General features: G+C 36.8%; 1 protein-coding gene across 1 annotated transcript in view; it reads left to right on the top strand.

Moving 5' to 3' along the window:
- RAP1B (RAP1B, member of RAS oncogene family) overlaps positions 1-15,839 on the top strand; it is a 30,667-nt gene extending 14,828 nt beyond the window's left edge. Inside the window, exons 2-8 of the mRNA XM_065836675.2 lie at positions 3,657-3,741; positions 5,142-5,210; positions 8,028-8,084; positions 9,281-9,421; positions 11,186-11,329; positions 13,099-13,214; positions 14,595-15,839. Coding sequence (XP_065692747.1) covers positions 3,685-3,741; positions 5,142-5,210; positions 8,028-8,084; positions 9,281-9,421; positions 11,186-11,329; positions 13,099-13,185 — 555 coding nt within the window. The 5' untranslated portion in view covers positions 3,657-3,684 and the 3' untranslated portion in view covers positions 13,186-13,214; positions 14,595-15,839. The remainder of the gene's footprint in view (positions 1-3,656; positions 3,742-5,141; positions 5,211-8,027; positions 8,085-9,280; positions 9,422-11,185; positions 11,330-13,098; positions 13,215-14,594) is intronic.
- The last annotated feature ends 614 nt before the right edge of the window (positions 15,840-16,453 follow it).

The raw sequence follows: 16,453 nt of genomic DNA, 5'->3' as shown, positions 1-16,453 counted from the left end.
CCTGATAATAGACAAGCGCAGAGATACCAGGCTACCTCTATGCTGTATAGGTGAGTGTATGTATAGAGGGTTACTGTGTGCTATCTGTGACTTAAGGAGTAACTGTACAAATGACAACAGTTGTCATGGCGAAAAAGGAAGTGAGTACTTACTTTGCTCATCGCCCAAAGATCAGAAAAATGCTAGAATGTACTGCAGTCTGGCTTTGTCATGTCCTCAAAGATCTTAAAAAAACTTTTTGCATAGGTCTTTCAGAGATTAAGATTGGCCAGCCAAGAGGTATATATATGCTTTAGTTACGTGCCACCACTTAAGGTAGCGAAATTGGCTCCAGCGTGTGGTACAGCAGTTGGATATTGAGGGCTGAACTTCCAAATCTGGATGCTGAAAGAAGCTTTGCCTTGTGTTAAATTCCTGAATCCCTGTTTAAGAGCCAAAATGGAATTGCTAGTCTCTCACTAAAACCAAGCTGTTAGCTTCTTATTTCAGGATTTGGAATTTTCTTAAAGAAATTGTAGATCATTCAGTAAGAAAAAGTCACAAATTACTCAAACCACTAGGTAAAGCTGGTAGCTGCTGCTTAAGTTCTGTTACTTCTAAATTACTGTCAAGCTTCATTATTAACATGTCCATATTTAGTTGCTAACTTCAGACTGAAGACTGAAAAATTCGGCTTAAACTGTTCTTTTCAAGACAGTGAAATTGCTGCAGTTCGCTCAGATTACAGTACTGGGATTTCCCCTACACCCACTACATTTATGTCATTCTAGTGACACCTTTCAAAAAATTAAAACAAACATTCAGTTATACCTTTAAGAAACAACAGGTAATGTTATAGGCTTAACTTGTACAGTTAGAGACAATCCTTTTTCCTATTGTTTGTAGGAAAGCTGGACAACTTACAGGTTTATGGATCTAATTTAACATTTATAGTGGTGCCAAATAGATTGAACTTGTGTTGTGCATGGTTCTGGTGGTCCACATTTGCAAAAAAAATCCATATAGGGAAGGAAACATATTTTTATAAAGTCAGGAGTGAAAAGATGTTCTATTAGGTGTGAAAATCACTGAAGTGTCTCAAAATTTATCAGTAATGAAAACCTGTGTAGAGACTTGCTTTACTGGCCATCAGGACAATATTTCCTTATGGCATTCTCCTTGCACTCTTGTTGCTTCTTAAGGTGCAAGAAATGGCTTGGGTAAGTTGAAAAGCTGCTTATTATGTGTTTGCAAGAGAAAAATTAAATAGGACCTGGCCTGTTTGCTTCTCAAGTCTTCTGACAATGTGGAGTTAATCAGTGACAGCAAAGATGGACACTAACATGGAGGTGTTCTAATTTCTATGTAAATCACTTTACCATTTTGTGCTGAACACCTAACAGATGGTGTGACTCCCAGAGATGCTGTGAGATTACTGCTAATGAGAGAGGTCTTTCTTACCTTGTTTCTGCTGTTTGTGCGAGCACCTGTGTTGGATTCCCTGCACTTTCTGTCTTCCCCAAACCCCAAATTATTTGTCAGCTGAGGCAGGTTTAATCTTTCTGAGAGGGCAGAGAGTGGAAAAAGCAGGTAACTCAATCTGATAAGTGCTGGAGGCAGTGCGGGAAAGGAGCTGAGAGCTCCCAGGGCAGCAGTAGCAGTCCTGTTAGCTCAGTTGCTAGAAGGACTGCAAGAGGTGTGTTTTCTTGAACAGTATGACCCAAAGACTTGTCCCAAAATGTGTGACCTTGTTTTGTTTTTGCTCAGTTAGTTTTCGACAAAGATGAGCCAGCAGATCTGCTTGGCTGCTGCAGGCAGTGGCTGGGGAGCAGATCTAGTTTCTAGGAGAGAAATGGTCTCAAAAGAATATTTTAGTTGCCTCTAGTTGCTCATGAAACTACAGTCATTATAACTGTGGTTATATGTCTAGCGAAAGACTAATCAACTTTCACACATAAGCAGGGATTTTTTTTTTTTTTTTTAAATTGGCTTCTGAGATCCTGCTGTTCTTTTTGAGAAATGTTTGGTGGGAAGAGGTTGATTTAATATTCTTCTGCAAGTCTTTGTCTGTGACTGTTTAGCGTGTAAGTGTTTCAGAATGAGAAAATGCATGCTATCTCCTCTTGGATAATTGTTTCTTATCAGTAGTAACTGTTAGCTTTACTATAGTAGGATTTGTTCAATATTTCTTTATGGGACAACAGTAGTGAGGTAGAGGAAATACCATATCTGATGGTTTGCAGCATTTGATTGTAGCTGCATTAGGAGCTGATATTTAAAAAACAGCCACTGTATTTAAAAAAAAAAAAAAACAAACCCACAAACCAAACAAAACTTAGCTAAGCCGTTTTATCAAACCCTGCTTAGTGAACTGGATTGTGGTGTCATGATTGTACTTGCTGCATATAGATCAAAGTTTGAGTCAGTAGATACAAACTTTGGATGTTATTTCAAGTAAATTAAAATAGAAATAGAGAGATGCTGTTGCCTGGAGAAGTTTCCCATTTTTTTTTTTTTTTGTCAGCATACTGATGCTTTCAGTTCTTCAGAAGAGACTGGAGACATTTCATGCATGTCAGCTCATGAACAAAATAATTTACACCTCTGTGTATGTATACGAAATTACAAAAACTTGTGTGATATGAAATAAGTTTGGGGGATGGATGAGGAGAAGATGTAGTAGCTGTGAAATCTGAGACATGTTTTTGAAATTACTGTATCAGTACCATTGGTAGCAAACATTAGCAGCTGTTTACCCAATAAACCTATTCGGTACTGTGAATGTAGTGTTTGTAAAACTGCAAGCTCTCCAGGCATCTGTGTGGCTCTTGGGAATATTGGTTTTGGTCTGTTGTTGCAAAATATATAGTCCCAGCAACTTCTCAGGAGTGAACGAGAGATCTTGAGAAACCTGTGAAATACCTTAATGCTTGCTGTGACTATAGCTGAGAGGTGCTGTGGACTTGGTTGCATGGCTAGAAGAGATTTGGTATGTTTCTGGAAAATGTTATGAGGTGAACTCGCCTCACTGGATGGTATGCCATAATCCAAGTAATTTGCCTATCAATGAAGTAAATCAGTTTCTATGCCTGATACCTCCTTGCTGTAAATAAAGGAGAAGAATCCATCCAGAGGCCTCTGAGGAAGTGATGTGTGCACATGGGTTTGAGCAGTTCTTCAGTACACTTGTGCACTTTCTTTGAAACACGTGATATTTTGGCAAGATTGGGATACTGAGGTCTTTATTACAGGGAGTCTTAAATCGATTCTTGCCTCTTCTCTAAATTACTGTTTCATGGGATATAAAAATCTCCATTTTAAAAACTTTCCAAGTCTGTACTATCTTGACTGTGAAATTAGGCTAGATAACACATGAATAATGATGGTTCTTTAAGTGTTAAAATCCTGGTAACAAGAAAAGCTTGGAGGTACTTTATTTGTGCTAGAAGAAAAAGTAGCATTGTTCAGCAGTTACTGCGTCTTGAATAAATGTCCATAGTTTCTGTTAAAGTGGCATCCTGCCTAGGTTCTGCCTGATTATAATAATGTATCTCCTGCATTTATCAGTTGATATCAATTGTTCATGTCGTGTTATATATGCAATCTTGCAGTGGCTGTAGTAATGCTGAAATAGTTGTCCCGTTGATCAAAATGGTGAATAATTTATTGTGTTTTAGGTATTGAGGGTGATTTATCTCCTGCATCATGCGTGAATACAAGCTAGTGGTTCTTGGTTCTGGAGGTGTTGGAAAGTCTGCTCTGGTAAGTTCTCTGTGAGGTAGTTCAAATACATTTTCTTAGGTTTCTCATGTCTTTTTTTTTTTTCTTTTCCCCCCCTCTAATACGCTCTTTACTAACACATAATTTGTTTATGTAAGCGTGCACAAATAAACATAAATATAAGTAATGACTGCTGAGGGTTCCTGGCTAGAATAGGTACCTTCTTCCCTGGGTATATCCACATCCGTTGGTGCGCTCTTGCATGCTAGTATTTTTGTATAGTGTGGGGTGATGGTCAGATCTTTGCCTGTCTTACACAGCGAAGTGCATAGGCACAGTGTTATGAAGGTCTCTGGCTTCGCTGGGTAACCCAGCCGCAGGTCTGTGAAACATCAAGCTGTGTCATGAAACTCACACAATGAACTGATTTGCCTGTGTCTGGCCTTGGTAACTCATGTCTCTGGAAAGGTCTTCAGAGTGCTGGTTGCTTAATATTTGATAGCAGCCTCTAAAGCGTTTTTTAAATGCAAATACAAACATATTTTTGCATGTTTGTAGGAAGTTTAGCATGTTTTCTACATCTTTCCCTGTGAACACGTGTATAGCTGCAGCAGGTGGATGTTTGTAAATCAAAGAACTCATGCATTTTAGTTAAATGGTTACAGAAAAGTTTAATCTGACCTAGACTAGCAGTAAAAAAAGTCCACAGAATGGGATGCTCCCAGCCCACCTAAGAACTTTACATTTTTCAGTTTAATTGTGTACCTTACTGTAAAGTAAGGCCTAGAGGTCTATTCTATCAGATAAGGATTATCTTACAAACTAGTTCCTAAAGAAAAACTTGACAACTCATCTTAGATTGTGAAAGAACTTCTTCCTTTACCTCTGAATTCTTTATCTTACTGCAGCATTTCTGGATTTGAACCTGTCTGCTCTGACTTGGCCATTGAGTCTTAAAGTTCCGCTTGTGCTAAAAACATCGTACATGCTAGGTACACTGGAATATCCTACTGAGTCTAGTTAAGACTAGTAAATGCTGGCAGCCTTTTTTTAAACTAATTCCTGTGCTGGCAGTAAGTAGCAGAAGATGCAGTAGTTCTAAATGCAAATGTAAAAGCCATGCAGCTGTACAGTATCCTATTCAACTAGAAACTAATAATGTTTCCAACATTTAGACAAACCTTAAATCAATGCATGCTTTAATTCTTACACTCCAAGTGAGAGTGGATAAAGGAGGGTGTAGCATTGCTTTATCTAACAGTACTTAGTTAAACAGGCATATATGTCTAACTTCCTGTTGTTTCTTATAGTTATGTCAATCACTTAATTTGCCTTCAAAAATGTAATGGTTAACTGAGTATACACCTAGAACAGTAATTTGTGTACAATGTTGACAAATTTCACTATGCAAGAAAAATCTTACAGGAACTTTTGTATTGCAGACTGTACAGTTTGTTCAAGGAATATTTGTTGAAAAATACGATCCTACGATAGAAGACTCCTACAGAAAGGTACATGCAAAAGACCTCTCTAGGGTTACAGAAACTTAAAACTGAAGTACATACTGTCATATATTTGAGTCATTGCTTGAAAAAGGGTATGACTGGTCATGTGACATAATACCAGGTAACCTAACAAGTTTGAAATCCAAAGGTGCTCTTAAAATCTGTCTACAGGAATAATGCAGACTAGCTTTTTAATGGTTAAGCATGATATATTACTAGCTAGTCAGGAAAAAATGGTAATTTCATTGTCAGAATTGGAAACATTGATTTTTTTTTTTTTTTTTTAAATAAAGTACACTATCACTTTTTTATTTTTCATAATATTTATTATTAGTTTGCATGTGTGTTAGTATCTGCAGGTAGATTTGGACTTGTGTGTTGGAGGTTCTAAGCTTTTTTTGCTACTAGGAAAATGCTAAGAACAACTTTGCACTCACCTTCAGAACACTAGAGGCATCATACTGCATTCCTGACGATTTAACTGATAGCTTGATACACTTCCATTACATGGGTTATTGTTTTATTAATAGGTTAACACAAACCTATCATAAATGAACAAACACTTAACAGTAGCCTGTTAGTTTCTCTTCCTCTCTTCAGCATGACAGGCTGAAAAGGTCTGACTCTGCTTGCATCACCTTGAATCTCCATATTGCTCACTCTTCAGTTTCAGCTGAGACCATGATTAATATTCCAGGCTAAGACAGTTTACATCTGAACTGCTACCAGAAGAGTTAATCATTTGCTGAAACAGATTAGTTTTCAGCTATGTCATTTTCTTAATATTTCTTTTTGTGGCTGAATTACTTTTCATTTGCATTGATACTCTGACATAGCTCACTGCGTGGCCACAAAAAATGCCAGTGTCTATACAAGGGAGGCAAGATGTACAAACCCTAGGGAGTTGGCAGAAAGTGCAGGACTTCCTCTTTCAGCACTTGGCTACACTTATATTGAAATAAAGAGACTGTATTACCAGAATCTCTTCTGAACAGGAGAGGAATTAGTGAGAGCAAAACGATAATTTCACACTTGTTTTCTTTGACCTCATAGAAATCTATATGCTGGAAAAAATCAGTCTTTCTTAAGTATGTGTGCTTCCAGCCAAAGCTAGAATTCTTATTAAAGAGGCAACAGCAAAATCAAAAAATCTATAAAGCCACTTACTTTTTCTGTGATAGAGGAGCAGGAATTTGGGATCCTATCCCAATGTTTGGTGCAGGCCTTTGCTGGGTCAGGCCCAATAAATGACTTCAAAAATTCACAAGCTGTACTAAAGTGAAACATTTCCTTTGTTACATGTTTATGTTCTTCAGGTCATACTAGATGCATGATGTTTGCTGGATGAATTATTCCAAAGACTGTTTCCATGGAGCTCAAGAAATTTTGCCTTTTGCTAATTAATTTTTTTGGTGAAGACCTTATGTTCCTTTCAGGTTTTGTCCTGAAATTACTAGGAATATCTCTGCGTATCCATCTTCTCAACTCAGCCAGATTGCTGAAGTCTTGCTTAAGTCTGGACAATACTTTATGCAGTAATTTTCTTCCCTTTACTGCTCATTACAATTCTAACTTGCTGCTTGACTTGGGTGACTTTAAAATGTATTAGTTTGGCAGTTGCAATTCTGTACTGTTCATCTTAGATCTTAATTTTATAATATTTGAAGTTGAAAGGATGTGGCTTGAAATATTTTGTTTGTCTGGAACTAAACAATTTGGGCATGAAGTCTTGAAACTTGATGCCTTAGTTTACTCGCCAAATATTTCTTCATAAAGAGAATAGATGCTGCTTAATTAGCTGAATAACTTTGTCAGCAATGCATGCTAAAATAGTGGCTATTGAAGGAATCTCCATCCCTAGGGAACATGGGGGAGCTTTGAGAAGCATGGAAATACTCCCCTTCCCCACCCCCGCCAAGCTCCAATCCCGTTACAAAAGAAAAGCTCAAATCGGAGTAGGGGACACAAAGTTTTCTCTGAGTGCCGATCTGCCAACTGGGGATTTAACATGGAAAGGGGAAAAGGGAAGTATACTAATAGCTTGGAAGGAAAAAAAATAAAAACAAACCACAAACCAAACAAACGAAAAACAACAACAACAACAAAAAAGCACAGACAAACAAAAAACCCCCACATGGGTGGCCTGGTTGAAAGTGCTTGAGAGCATGTCTGTGTCCTTCGATGCGCTCAAGGCCATTTGGGTTGTGGGTTTGTGCTTTTTTTTGAGGTAGAAACTAGACAGAGGAACTCTGAAATAGATACAGAAACTGATCCAGCTTCTTAAACCTATTTTTTGCAAATTTTTCTAAGCTGGATCAGTTTCCTAATTAGTGTCAGTAAGGGCTGTTTTTGAGGACACCACTCTTAGTGGTTTGCTTGTTTTATTGCTTGTTGTGTACTATTTATTCTCCTGTTGATCTAAACTGCTATTAAATGAACATTAGTATGCCAATCCAAGTTTCTAGCTTTCACCTGTACTGTTCTTTCAGTCTGTGAATGATCCCTGAAACAAGTAGAAATTAATTGTGCTAGTTGCTGATAACCATCATTACAAATTTAGCAGCCTCCTTCTTAATAATCAAAAATCCCTAATCACTTTGCAAAGTGGTACTTGGCTGCTGACGCTTCTTTTGAAAATGTCAGTAGGGCTCTTTGAAAGGCTTCTTCCTGCTGTTTTTGAAGTGCATATCCACATAAACTTTTTAAGCCATTACGTTGCTTTATGCATTATGAATTTGCTTATAAAATCACACAATTCCTGTTGTCTTTGGAGGGGAGACTTGAAAGAGGAAGAATTCTAACCACATCTTTCTCTCTTCACAGCAAGTTGAAGTAGATGCACAACAGTGTATGCTTGAAATCTTAGATACCGCAGGAACGGTATGTAAAACAAACTTTCTTAAATACTGATGTGCAGTGTTGAAACTATTAAAAGCTATAGGGGTGTAAATGATGACACATTTCCTTCCTCACTCTCTAAAGAGTAACTGTGGTCAGTGCATTGGATTAAGGGATATTCTTTAACATACTAGTATTCAAACAAAAGTTGAGTTTTGCAGCAGAAAATGAGTTGCAAGTTTCCTGTGAGGTCATCTTCTGTAATAGTGGAAACATGAGACCAAGAATTTTAAGAGGTTGATGTGCTGTTTTAAGTTCATATTGCCCAGAGGAAAACTTAGGCCCAATGATTTCTTGTGTTTGATTTCTGTTGCTGTAGAGAACATGTGATTTCTTCTCCTCTCCTTTTTCTTGTGTGTGTGAGATGTACTCTGACATTGGGATAAAAATAGTCTTGCTTTAGTCAGCTTATGTGAACTCAAAGTGCAGGGTTTATGCTGACCTTTTTCATACTGGTCAGGTTTTACTCTGACTTGTTCTAAAACCTACTGAAAGCAGTCATTTCCTTCATTGATTCCAGTGAGCACAGGCTCAAGACCCTTGGAGTATGTGTTCTCTGAACTACAGTAGTAATCTGGTCCAATAATAATTTATTTGAATTCCATATCAAAGTAGGGCCATGTAAGACAACAGAAAGATGGAGTGGCTGTTGTCTCAAAATAAATTGCGTTTTTCATCTGACATACAGCAAGGGATTTGCTCAGTGATTGATCAGTCCCAAAACAGCAGAGTCACCAATGTGAGAAAGGCAAATGCTCTTCCAGAGTCACGCTGGTGAGAGTTTTCAAACAGAGAGAGGAGAAGTCCTAATGCTGCAGAACAGTGCACCTGCAAGTCTTCATATGCAATATCATAGTTGTCACGGAAGTCTAAGAAATGTGACAAGCCTATTGCATGTCTCCATCCTCTAGTCAATCTCCTTGAAAATGAAAGTAGAATTTAACATAGAAAAGTGCCCAGACTACAAAATCGAGACTGAAAAGGGATGCATTTACTTCATGATGTGTTTTAAAGGTCAGGAGATGGGAAAGAGTTGGTATGTAAGAAGGGAGCAGGGAGGGCACAAATGCATTGTACTTTTGATCCATTTGTATCCTGAAGTATATGGCTTTTTTTTTTTTCTTAAGGAACGTGCAAACTGAATGCAACATCTTTTTTTTTTTTTTTTTTAATTACAGGAACAGTTTACAGCAATGAGAGACCTATACATGAAAAATGGACAAGGTTTTGCATTAGTATATTCCATCACAGCACAGTCCACGTTTAATGATTTACAGGATCTAAGAGAACAGATTCTTCGAGTCAAAGACACTGATGATGTAAGCATCTCTAAAAATGCTTCGTTCATATATTTACAGTTTTCATTACAGATACTGTAATGTATACGCTGTGATCGGATAGCTTCCAAGCTTTAAATTAAAAGACAAATCAACCAGTATATGCGTAGTACTGAAGTGCAACTCTTAAGGCAAACTGAAAAAATTAGAAGTTGTCATGTGGTATATAAAGAGAATTCTCTTTTTCATCTCATCCTTTAAGATACTCTATTTGAAGCTGTATATAGCCTTATTCACTAGTACTGCAGAAGACATTTCTGAAGTAACTCTATTCTCACCTCAGTTGCTATCAATGAAGGTTAAAAAAAATACAGTTCAAATTTTCTCTTTGGTATACCTACTGTTGATGGTACTTTAAAAGCACAAAATTCTAAGTTCTTGTAGAGGACATTACTGTAAGCTTTAAACTTGCATGTTATGTAGCTTTTATATTGTGTGTGTGCTTGAAAGTAAATTTAGTCATACTGTTTCCACAAAATTTCATTATGTACCTTTTAGCATGATTAAAGCTATAGAGGCTAAAACATTCCAGTTTATAATTGATTAAAAGAAACCTTACTGCGTTTGTAGGAAGTATTTAGTCTGTTAATAAAAGAAAGAAAAGTATTTTAGATGTGAAACAGCAGTAAAAGTGTGATGTGTTTTAACAGGAAGACCTTGTAGGTTGTAGCTGTTGGAAAATCTTCCTTGAAAAAGTAATGTAAGGGATGAACAGTTTAAGTGTGCTCATGTCATTTAAACTGTGCTCACGGAAACTTTGATCCCTTCCTTACTGCATGTATCCACATACGCTGCTGCTGCCAACAGAGACAGAATGTATTGAATGTTTCAGTTTCAGGGAAGTTTGTTGTGACTCTTGTGATACAAACTACCTTGCACTTTCTTAAGTGTAAGCGTTTGTAAGTCTTGCCTATGTTCAGCAGATTTCTTCTAGAAGTGATTTGTTACCCATTATCACAAATGTATCTGAAAAAAATAGTATCTAAGTAATAAAGTTTTTCCTGTGCCAAAGCTTAGGCATGACTTGCTTTCTCAGTGGGAGGAAATTAAACAATCAAAATATTGTAAGCCTTTTTTTGAGCACTTCAGCTTGGGAGAAACTTAGCTATGTCCTTTGAGTAGTAAAAAGGAGAGGAGGAGGGAAGAAAAAAAAAAGCTATGCTTTGTATGATTGCCTTTTTTTTTGCCATAAGGGTCAATTCAGTGTTTTCTGTGGTTATTTTGATAACCTATCATGTTTCTTTCCTCTGTGTGCATCAGCTTACTAATAAGAACTTTGGGCAAACTGTTGCTGAAAGGAGTGCAGATAGGCTGGAAGCAGAGGAATGGTGAAAGGAGCTTTAGTGTCCTTCATCATGCTGCCCAGTACAGCCCACTTTTTCTAGGATTGCTGAACATTGTAAGGATCTTGTAGCAGATTCTTCAGTAGACTTCTTGATGCCTTAAACATCTAAAAATGAAATCTCATTAGGTCTTCTAGAAGATGTGAAATTTTCTCAGTTGGCAGTGTACTGAATCCTCAAACCATTCCTCCCACGGCCCTGCCAAACAGCAGGCAAAAATGCAGTCACTTTGCTTTGAAGATTAAAGTCTCACACAACTGTAACCTTAAGTCTCTGTTACACCAGAGGTTGATTATTCCAGAAGGTCAGGATCCTCTAAGGATTCGGGTAGGGTTTTTGTGTGTTTACATTGTGCCTTCCAAAAATTTTAATGAATTCTTTGCTGGTATTGAATTGTTTTTAGGTGCCTATGATTCTGGTTGGCAATAAGTGTGATTTGGAAGATGAAAGAGTTGTGGGAAAGGAACAAGGTCAGAACCTAGCAAGGCAATGGAATAACTGTGCATTCCTAGAGTCTTCTGCAAAATCAAAGATAAATGTTAACGAGGTAAGGCACACTACCCATGTAGGGGAGGGTGCAGGGAGAGGAGGATGGGACACTATATTCTGTTAACCAAACATTACAGTCCATCAAGAAAAAAAAAAAAAACAAAATTATTAATAGCATTCACTATAATGGACAAAACTATTGTGAGAACTTGTGAGATGCTTCTACTAATGGATGTAATTAGCTTTGATGTAGGACTTTAAAAATTATATTAATTTTAGTATAATTAGTTTTCAAATTGTATTAAGATGAATTTGGTATAAATACTTTTTTCATGTTACATTCTCTAGTTGATATAATCTCTATCCACTGAGAATGCACTGCTAGACTACTTTTATTTTTTAAAAAATACCTTTAAGAGAGTGAACTCCTTAAAACTGATGGATTCAAGTTATTTGGTATTAATTTATTTGAGGTGGTAAGGACAAAAACTCTTAAGGGTTTTGTCCAAATTAGTTGATTAGAGAAGAGACCTAAATAGGTACTCTGTAAAGAAAAAGGGAGGCAAAAGCCTCTCTATCTAGCTACTTATTTATTTAGCAGGAGCTAGGTGACTGATCAAAAACACATGTGTTTTTGGGACTTGCCATAGCATGTGCAGCCTTATCCAGTAGGGGTGCCAGCATAAAGAAATGGATGCGAAAATTTTTAGAAAAAGAAGTTGTGTTAGTGTTTACATTTCTGGAACAGCTTGAATATTATGATAAACCCTGCAATTTATTGTGTCTTCTGGAAAACATTGCTGGCAACATCAGTCAAGTTGGAAGGGCCTCTGAGCAAGACTTGCATGTAATCAAATGCGTATGGTGGGTTTAAGCACAGCTGATTTTAAAAATGAGTGGTGTGTGTTTAATTAGTTGGGAATTTCTGGAAACTATTCGGTTTTTCTTAAATACAGATTAATCAGCCTAACTGTATAAAAGTCATCTGTTTAATAAACTAGAACTTTCATCAAATGCTAAAAGCCTTCGTTAGAATGTTTGCTGCTTTGCAGCCAGTGCTTAGGAAGCTGTTAGAATGGCTTTAGTATGAAGACTTCCTGGATTTAGGAGATGCAGAAATAATTGGAACAATGTCAGTTATGCATGAAACAGATGCTGTTTAATTGTGGTGTGTAGAGTTGTCTTAAATTAGCCTTTCAACCAAATCATGTTCCAATTACAAGTCTAGGAGATGCAAAGTGTGAGTGAGTCTCCTACGTGAATTACTTTTCTAGGAAACGTTACGCTTATGTCATGCTGTAGTACTAGAGAAGCTGCTGAATTAATTTTCTAGACTTTAGTACTTTTAAAGTATCTGGAAAAGCATGATCTCATTTGAATACGAAAGATCGTGCAGTGTGCTTGAGTTAACATGAAAATGTGGAGTAAAAACTTACTAAAGCTTTCTTTAAAAGAATACCTTTGGAGTGATTGGAGTTGGGAGAAAGCTGTGGCCTATTTCTTGAACTTGGTGCTAAATTGCAAAGTAATAGCATATAGTAGTTGATCATTGTGACATACATCATGCATGTTCAGATAAACTTGACCCAGAGACTTAACAGCTGCAGATTATAGATGTCTTTCCAGTTTGCTTCATTGAAAGTAGAAAAGGCTTGACAGGCAATTATCTTAAACAGAAAATAAATGGGTATTAAGTGTACAATTTAACTTTCTGGCTTTGTGATAACTAAATATTTACAGGGGTTCTGGAGTATGCAAGTATGAAGATTCAAGGGTTATGAGAGAAGTCTCTTAATTCCAATAACTAACTGATTTCTATATTCGCAGATCTTTTATGACCTTGTGCGACAAATTAACAGAAAAACTCCAGTGCCTGGAAAAGCACGCAAAAAGTCATCATGTCAGCTACTTTAATACATAGCTGTACTGTAGCTCTGAGCCAGGTAAACCTTTTCTCTAGAAAACGAACAACAAAAAAAACCTAAACAACTGTAGTAGCTGTTGATGCAGAACAGCATTGAAAATTCTTGATTTACATTATCACAGAAATTTTTATGGTCTTTATTTTGCTATTCCAAAGTCAGAACTATAAATGTATGCAAGATATACTGTTCACACTAGTATCAATTTTCTTTCAAGCTTCAAGGTGTTGGTAGTGCTCAAATTAAGGATGTTTGTTCTGATACTTCAAAACTTGAGCTTTTGGAAACAAGAGGGTTTGGTTTTTTTTTAAATCTGATAAACTGAGCAAGAGCTCAATTATCAGGAATGCACACTGTAAAGTATCGCAGATTGCATGTTAAAATGTCACTTCTTGCTTTGAACTCCTGCATAGGAGGATGATGTCATAGGAATGTGGCTTGCTTTCTTTGGAATACATGGATATTTTATAGGCTACATTGTAATTAGTACATTTGGAAGAGAACGGTGAAGTGATCATTGTAACACTCCAAATATTTGACCTGGAGCTATTGGTTATTAGATCAATTTTTTTTACTCATTGGCAGTTGGCTAATGTTCTGCATGACTAAATCCATGCATTAAAAATGATGCTGAAGGCTCAAGCAAGCTGCGGCCTGCTCCTTAGCAAGCCTTTTCAGAAGGCAGTCAGCAGGCATGAATTCTTCTGCAACTTGTTCCTGGGCAGGTTGTTTCCCCCTTTCTACCTCTGAGCCTTAGGATGGCAAAGGTTTATCTTGATTGACCTGACATCAGGCAAGTTGTCTGTTTTTCTCAATTCCCTTCAATTTTACTGGGCCTGTGGTGGTTCAGGTACTTCAGTACTATGATCCATTATTTTGTCATCTGATAGACCTGTTTGATATACTGGAGGATCCTGGTAGAACCATAAATTGCAGGCTTTTATTAATATGTAGATAGTGCCATGTTCAACTCTTTTTAAAACTTTCTTCATTTGTATCAGTTCGAAGTTAAACTTAGAGGGCTCCAAAAGCACTAACTGAGGATGGCAGAAGTGGCTGCTGCAGTTCCTCATCAGGGCTGTTGATTCAGGAGCTTTGATCCTCCAAATGTGTTTTTGTTTTTGAAGTTGCTGGAACTGTCATAGTGTAAGCAGAACTAGTCCCACCCATCAAATACTTACTTCCACAGTTCAGCTGGGATTACCATATGTATCCTAATTCAGTTTTACTAATTGAGATAGTCTGTTATTTGTGTGTACAGTAGAAATCGTATCTACTAAAAAGAAGTGCTACGGTTATGTTCTGTTTGCAAAGAACTGTGCTAATTTCTGCTTTAGTTCTTTTAACTAAAGAGCAATGACAAATAGTTATTAATACTAACCTCTTGTTTTGTTGTTACAGGTCTGAAGAACTGTTGCCCAATTCAACAGTGCCAGCATTCCAACTTTATTAAACCTACCAACATCTTAAATGGACTTTCCTGTGGTGGTACCCTTTAAGAAATGGATGAAAGCTACTACATCAGTTTGCACATTCTAATCACTTTCCAGTGTCACGAGAGATTTTTACTTATAAATATTCTAAGTGTATGCAACTGGTAAAACCAGAGCCTACATCCAGTATTACTGATAAGAGACATTGTTCATCCTCCAATGTTGTACATGTATGAAAACTGTGTACTGTATACTTCAACAATCCCCACTTTCTATTGGAGAGTACAATAATGTAAATCCTAAAAGCACCACTATTTTAGCATAATAAAAGAAAGTCCAAAGAGCTCCTATATAGACTACTCCAGATAACTTTGCTTCATCGGTATTTGTAGCTTATTGTAACTTTTTTAAAGAAATACAGGATCATCATCATCGTATTGTACAAAAGCGCTTTGATTAACACAACAGCTATATAGTTTTTTAATTTTAGGAAAAACCTGTGGAGACAGTGACCTAGTCTTTAAGAGTCCTTTCAGTATAACGTCTGACTAAAGACATGGCCTTTAATATCTGTTGGGAAGGAAATGTCCAGACTTTTCAACCTTTTATTGTATGTTTCCTTTTCCTTGTTTACATAGGGAACAATGTTTATAGTTGTGTGTACAGTGGGGGTCTACAACAAGAAGTGTATATTTTAAAACGATTTTTTAATGATTTAACAATTTTTTGTAAATCATTTTCGGGCTTCTGCAGCTGTAGATTCTCACTGTGAATTCCCTTGCTTGCTCATGCATAAATGTATTTGCAATACCAAATATACAGGTTTAGTACTTTTGCCTGTTAGTGATTGTTTTACATGTGTAACGTTTTGGTTGAGATGTTAAATGGTGGAAGAGTACTGTGGATGTGAATGTGGGAAGTAATTTTAATCATGTGTAATTGGTCACAGGGCCTAAGTTGCAGTAATTAACTTTTGCTGATTTATTTAACAATGCCTTGTTGCTTTGTATGCATTAACGTTTGGGTGTAAAGATTGTGTGTATATCCAACAGGGAGCCACAGTATTTAAATTGACCAACCTAATGTTACAACTGCTTTGAGGTGGCCAAATGTAAACTAAAAGCCTTAATTAAAGTGGTGCAATTTTGTATGACTTAGCATCAGTAGTTCAATAAATTTGGATTGCCATGCAAGGGCTTGCATTACAGTTAAATACTACTTGAATGCTTTGTGTTTTAGTAGTGCTGGTAAATATTGATTTTTACATCTCTTACACTGTGCAGATTCATACATCTTAGGACAAAAAGGAACCATTATGATTTTGTCTTCTGACAAATACATACCATAAACATCTCTTCTAATAGCATCCCATGTGTTAGGGTGGGTAAATTTCTGACTGAATGAAATTCCACTTCCAGTTTTGGATTTGGAATATTCCAAGTTCTAATGTAAGGGAGAGTCTAACAGAAAAATATCTCTTCGAAGGTCAGACTATCAGTGGCTGTTTTGGAAACTTAAAACAATGTTGCCTGCTATTTTCCTTCTTTCCAGGAAGAATTAATTGTTCAAATTGACTTAGTGTAGCTGAAAAAAAAAAATCTCGGGAGAAAATACAATTTTTTTGCATGATTAAACCATATTTGTTTGGTTTCAAGGAAATCTGCAGAAGAGCACTCTTGAGTATAGAGTTTTGCAGACTAAATATCTGTTTAACACTGTTGGACTGTAAAGTGGAATGCATGGACTGCAGATGATTTCCTGATCTTGGCTGTGCTCCCAAAAATTAATGTTGCACCCAAATAACTTGGTACCTCCTGTTTCTCTGGC

The sequence above is a fragment of the Patagioenas fasciata genome, chromosome 1, assembly GCF_037038585.1.
Source record: "Patagioenas fasciata isolate bPatFas1 chromosome 1, bPatFas1.hap1, whole genome shotgun sequence".
Lineage (NCBI taxonomy): Eukaryota > Metazoa > Chordata > Aves > Columbiformes > Columbidae > Patagioenas > Patagioenas fasciata.
The sequence above is the reverse complement of the archived record's forward strand: the minus strand, read 5'-3'. Positions and strand labels throughout refer to the sequence as shown.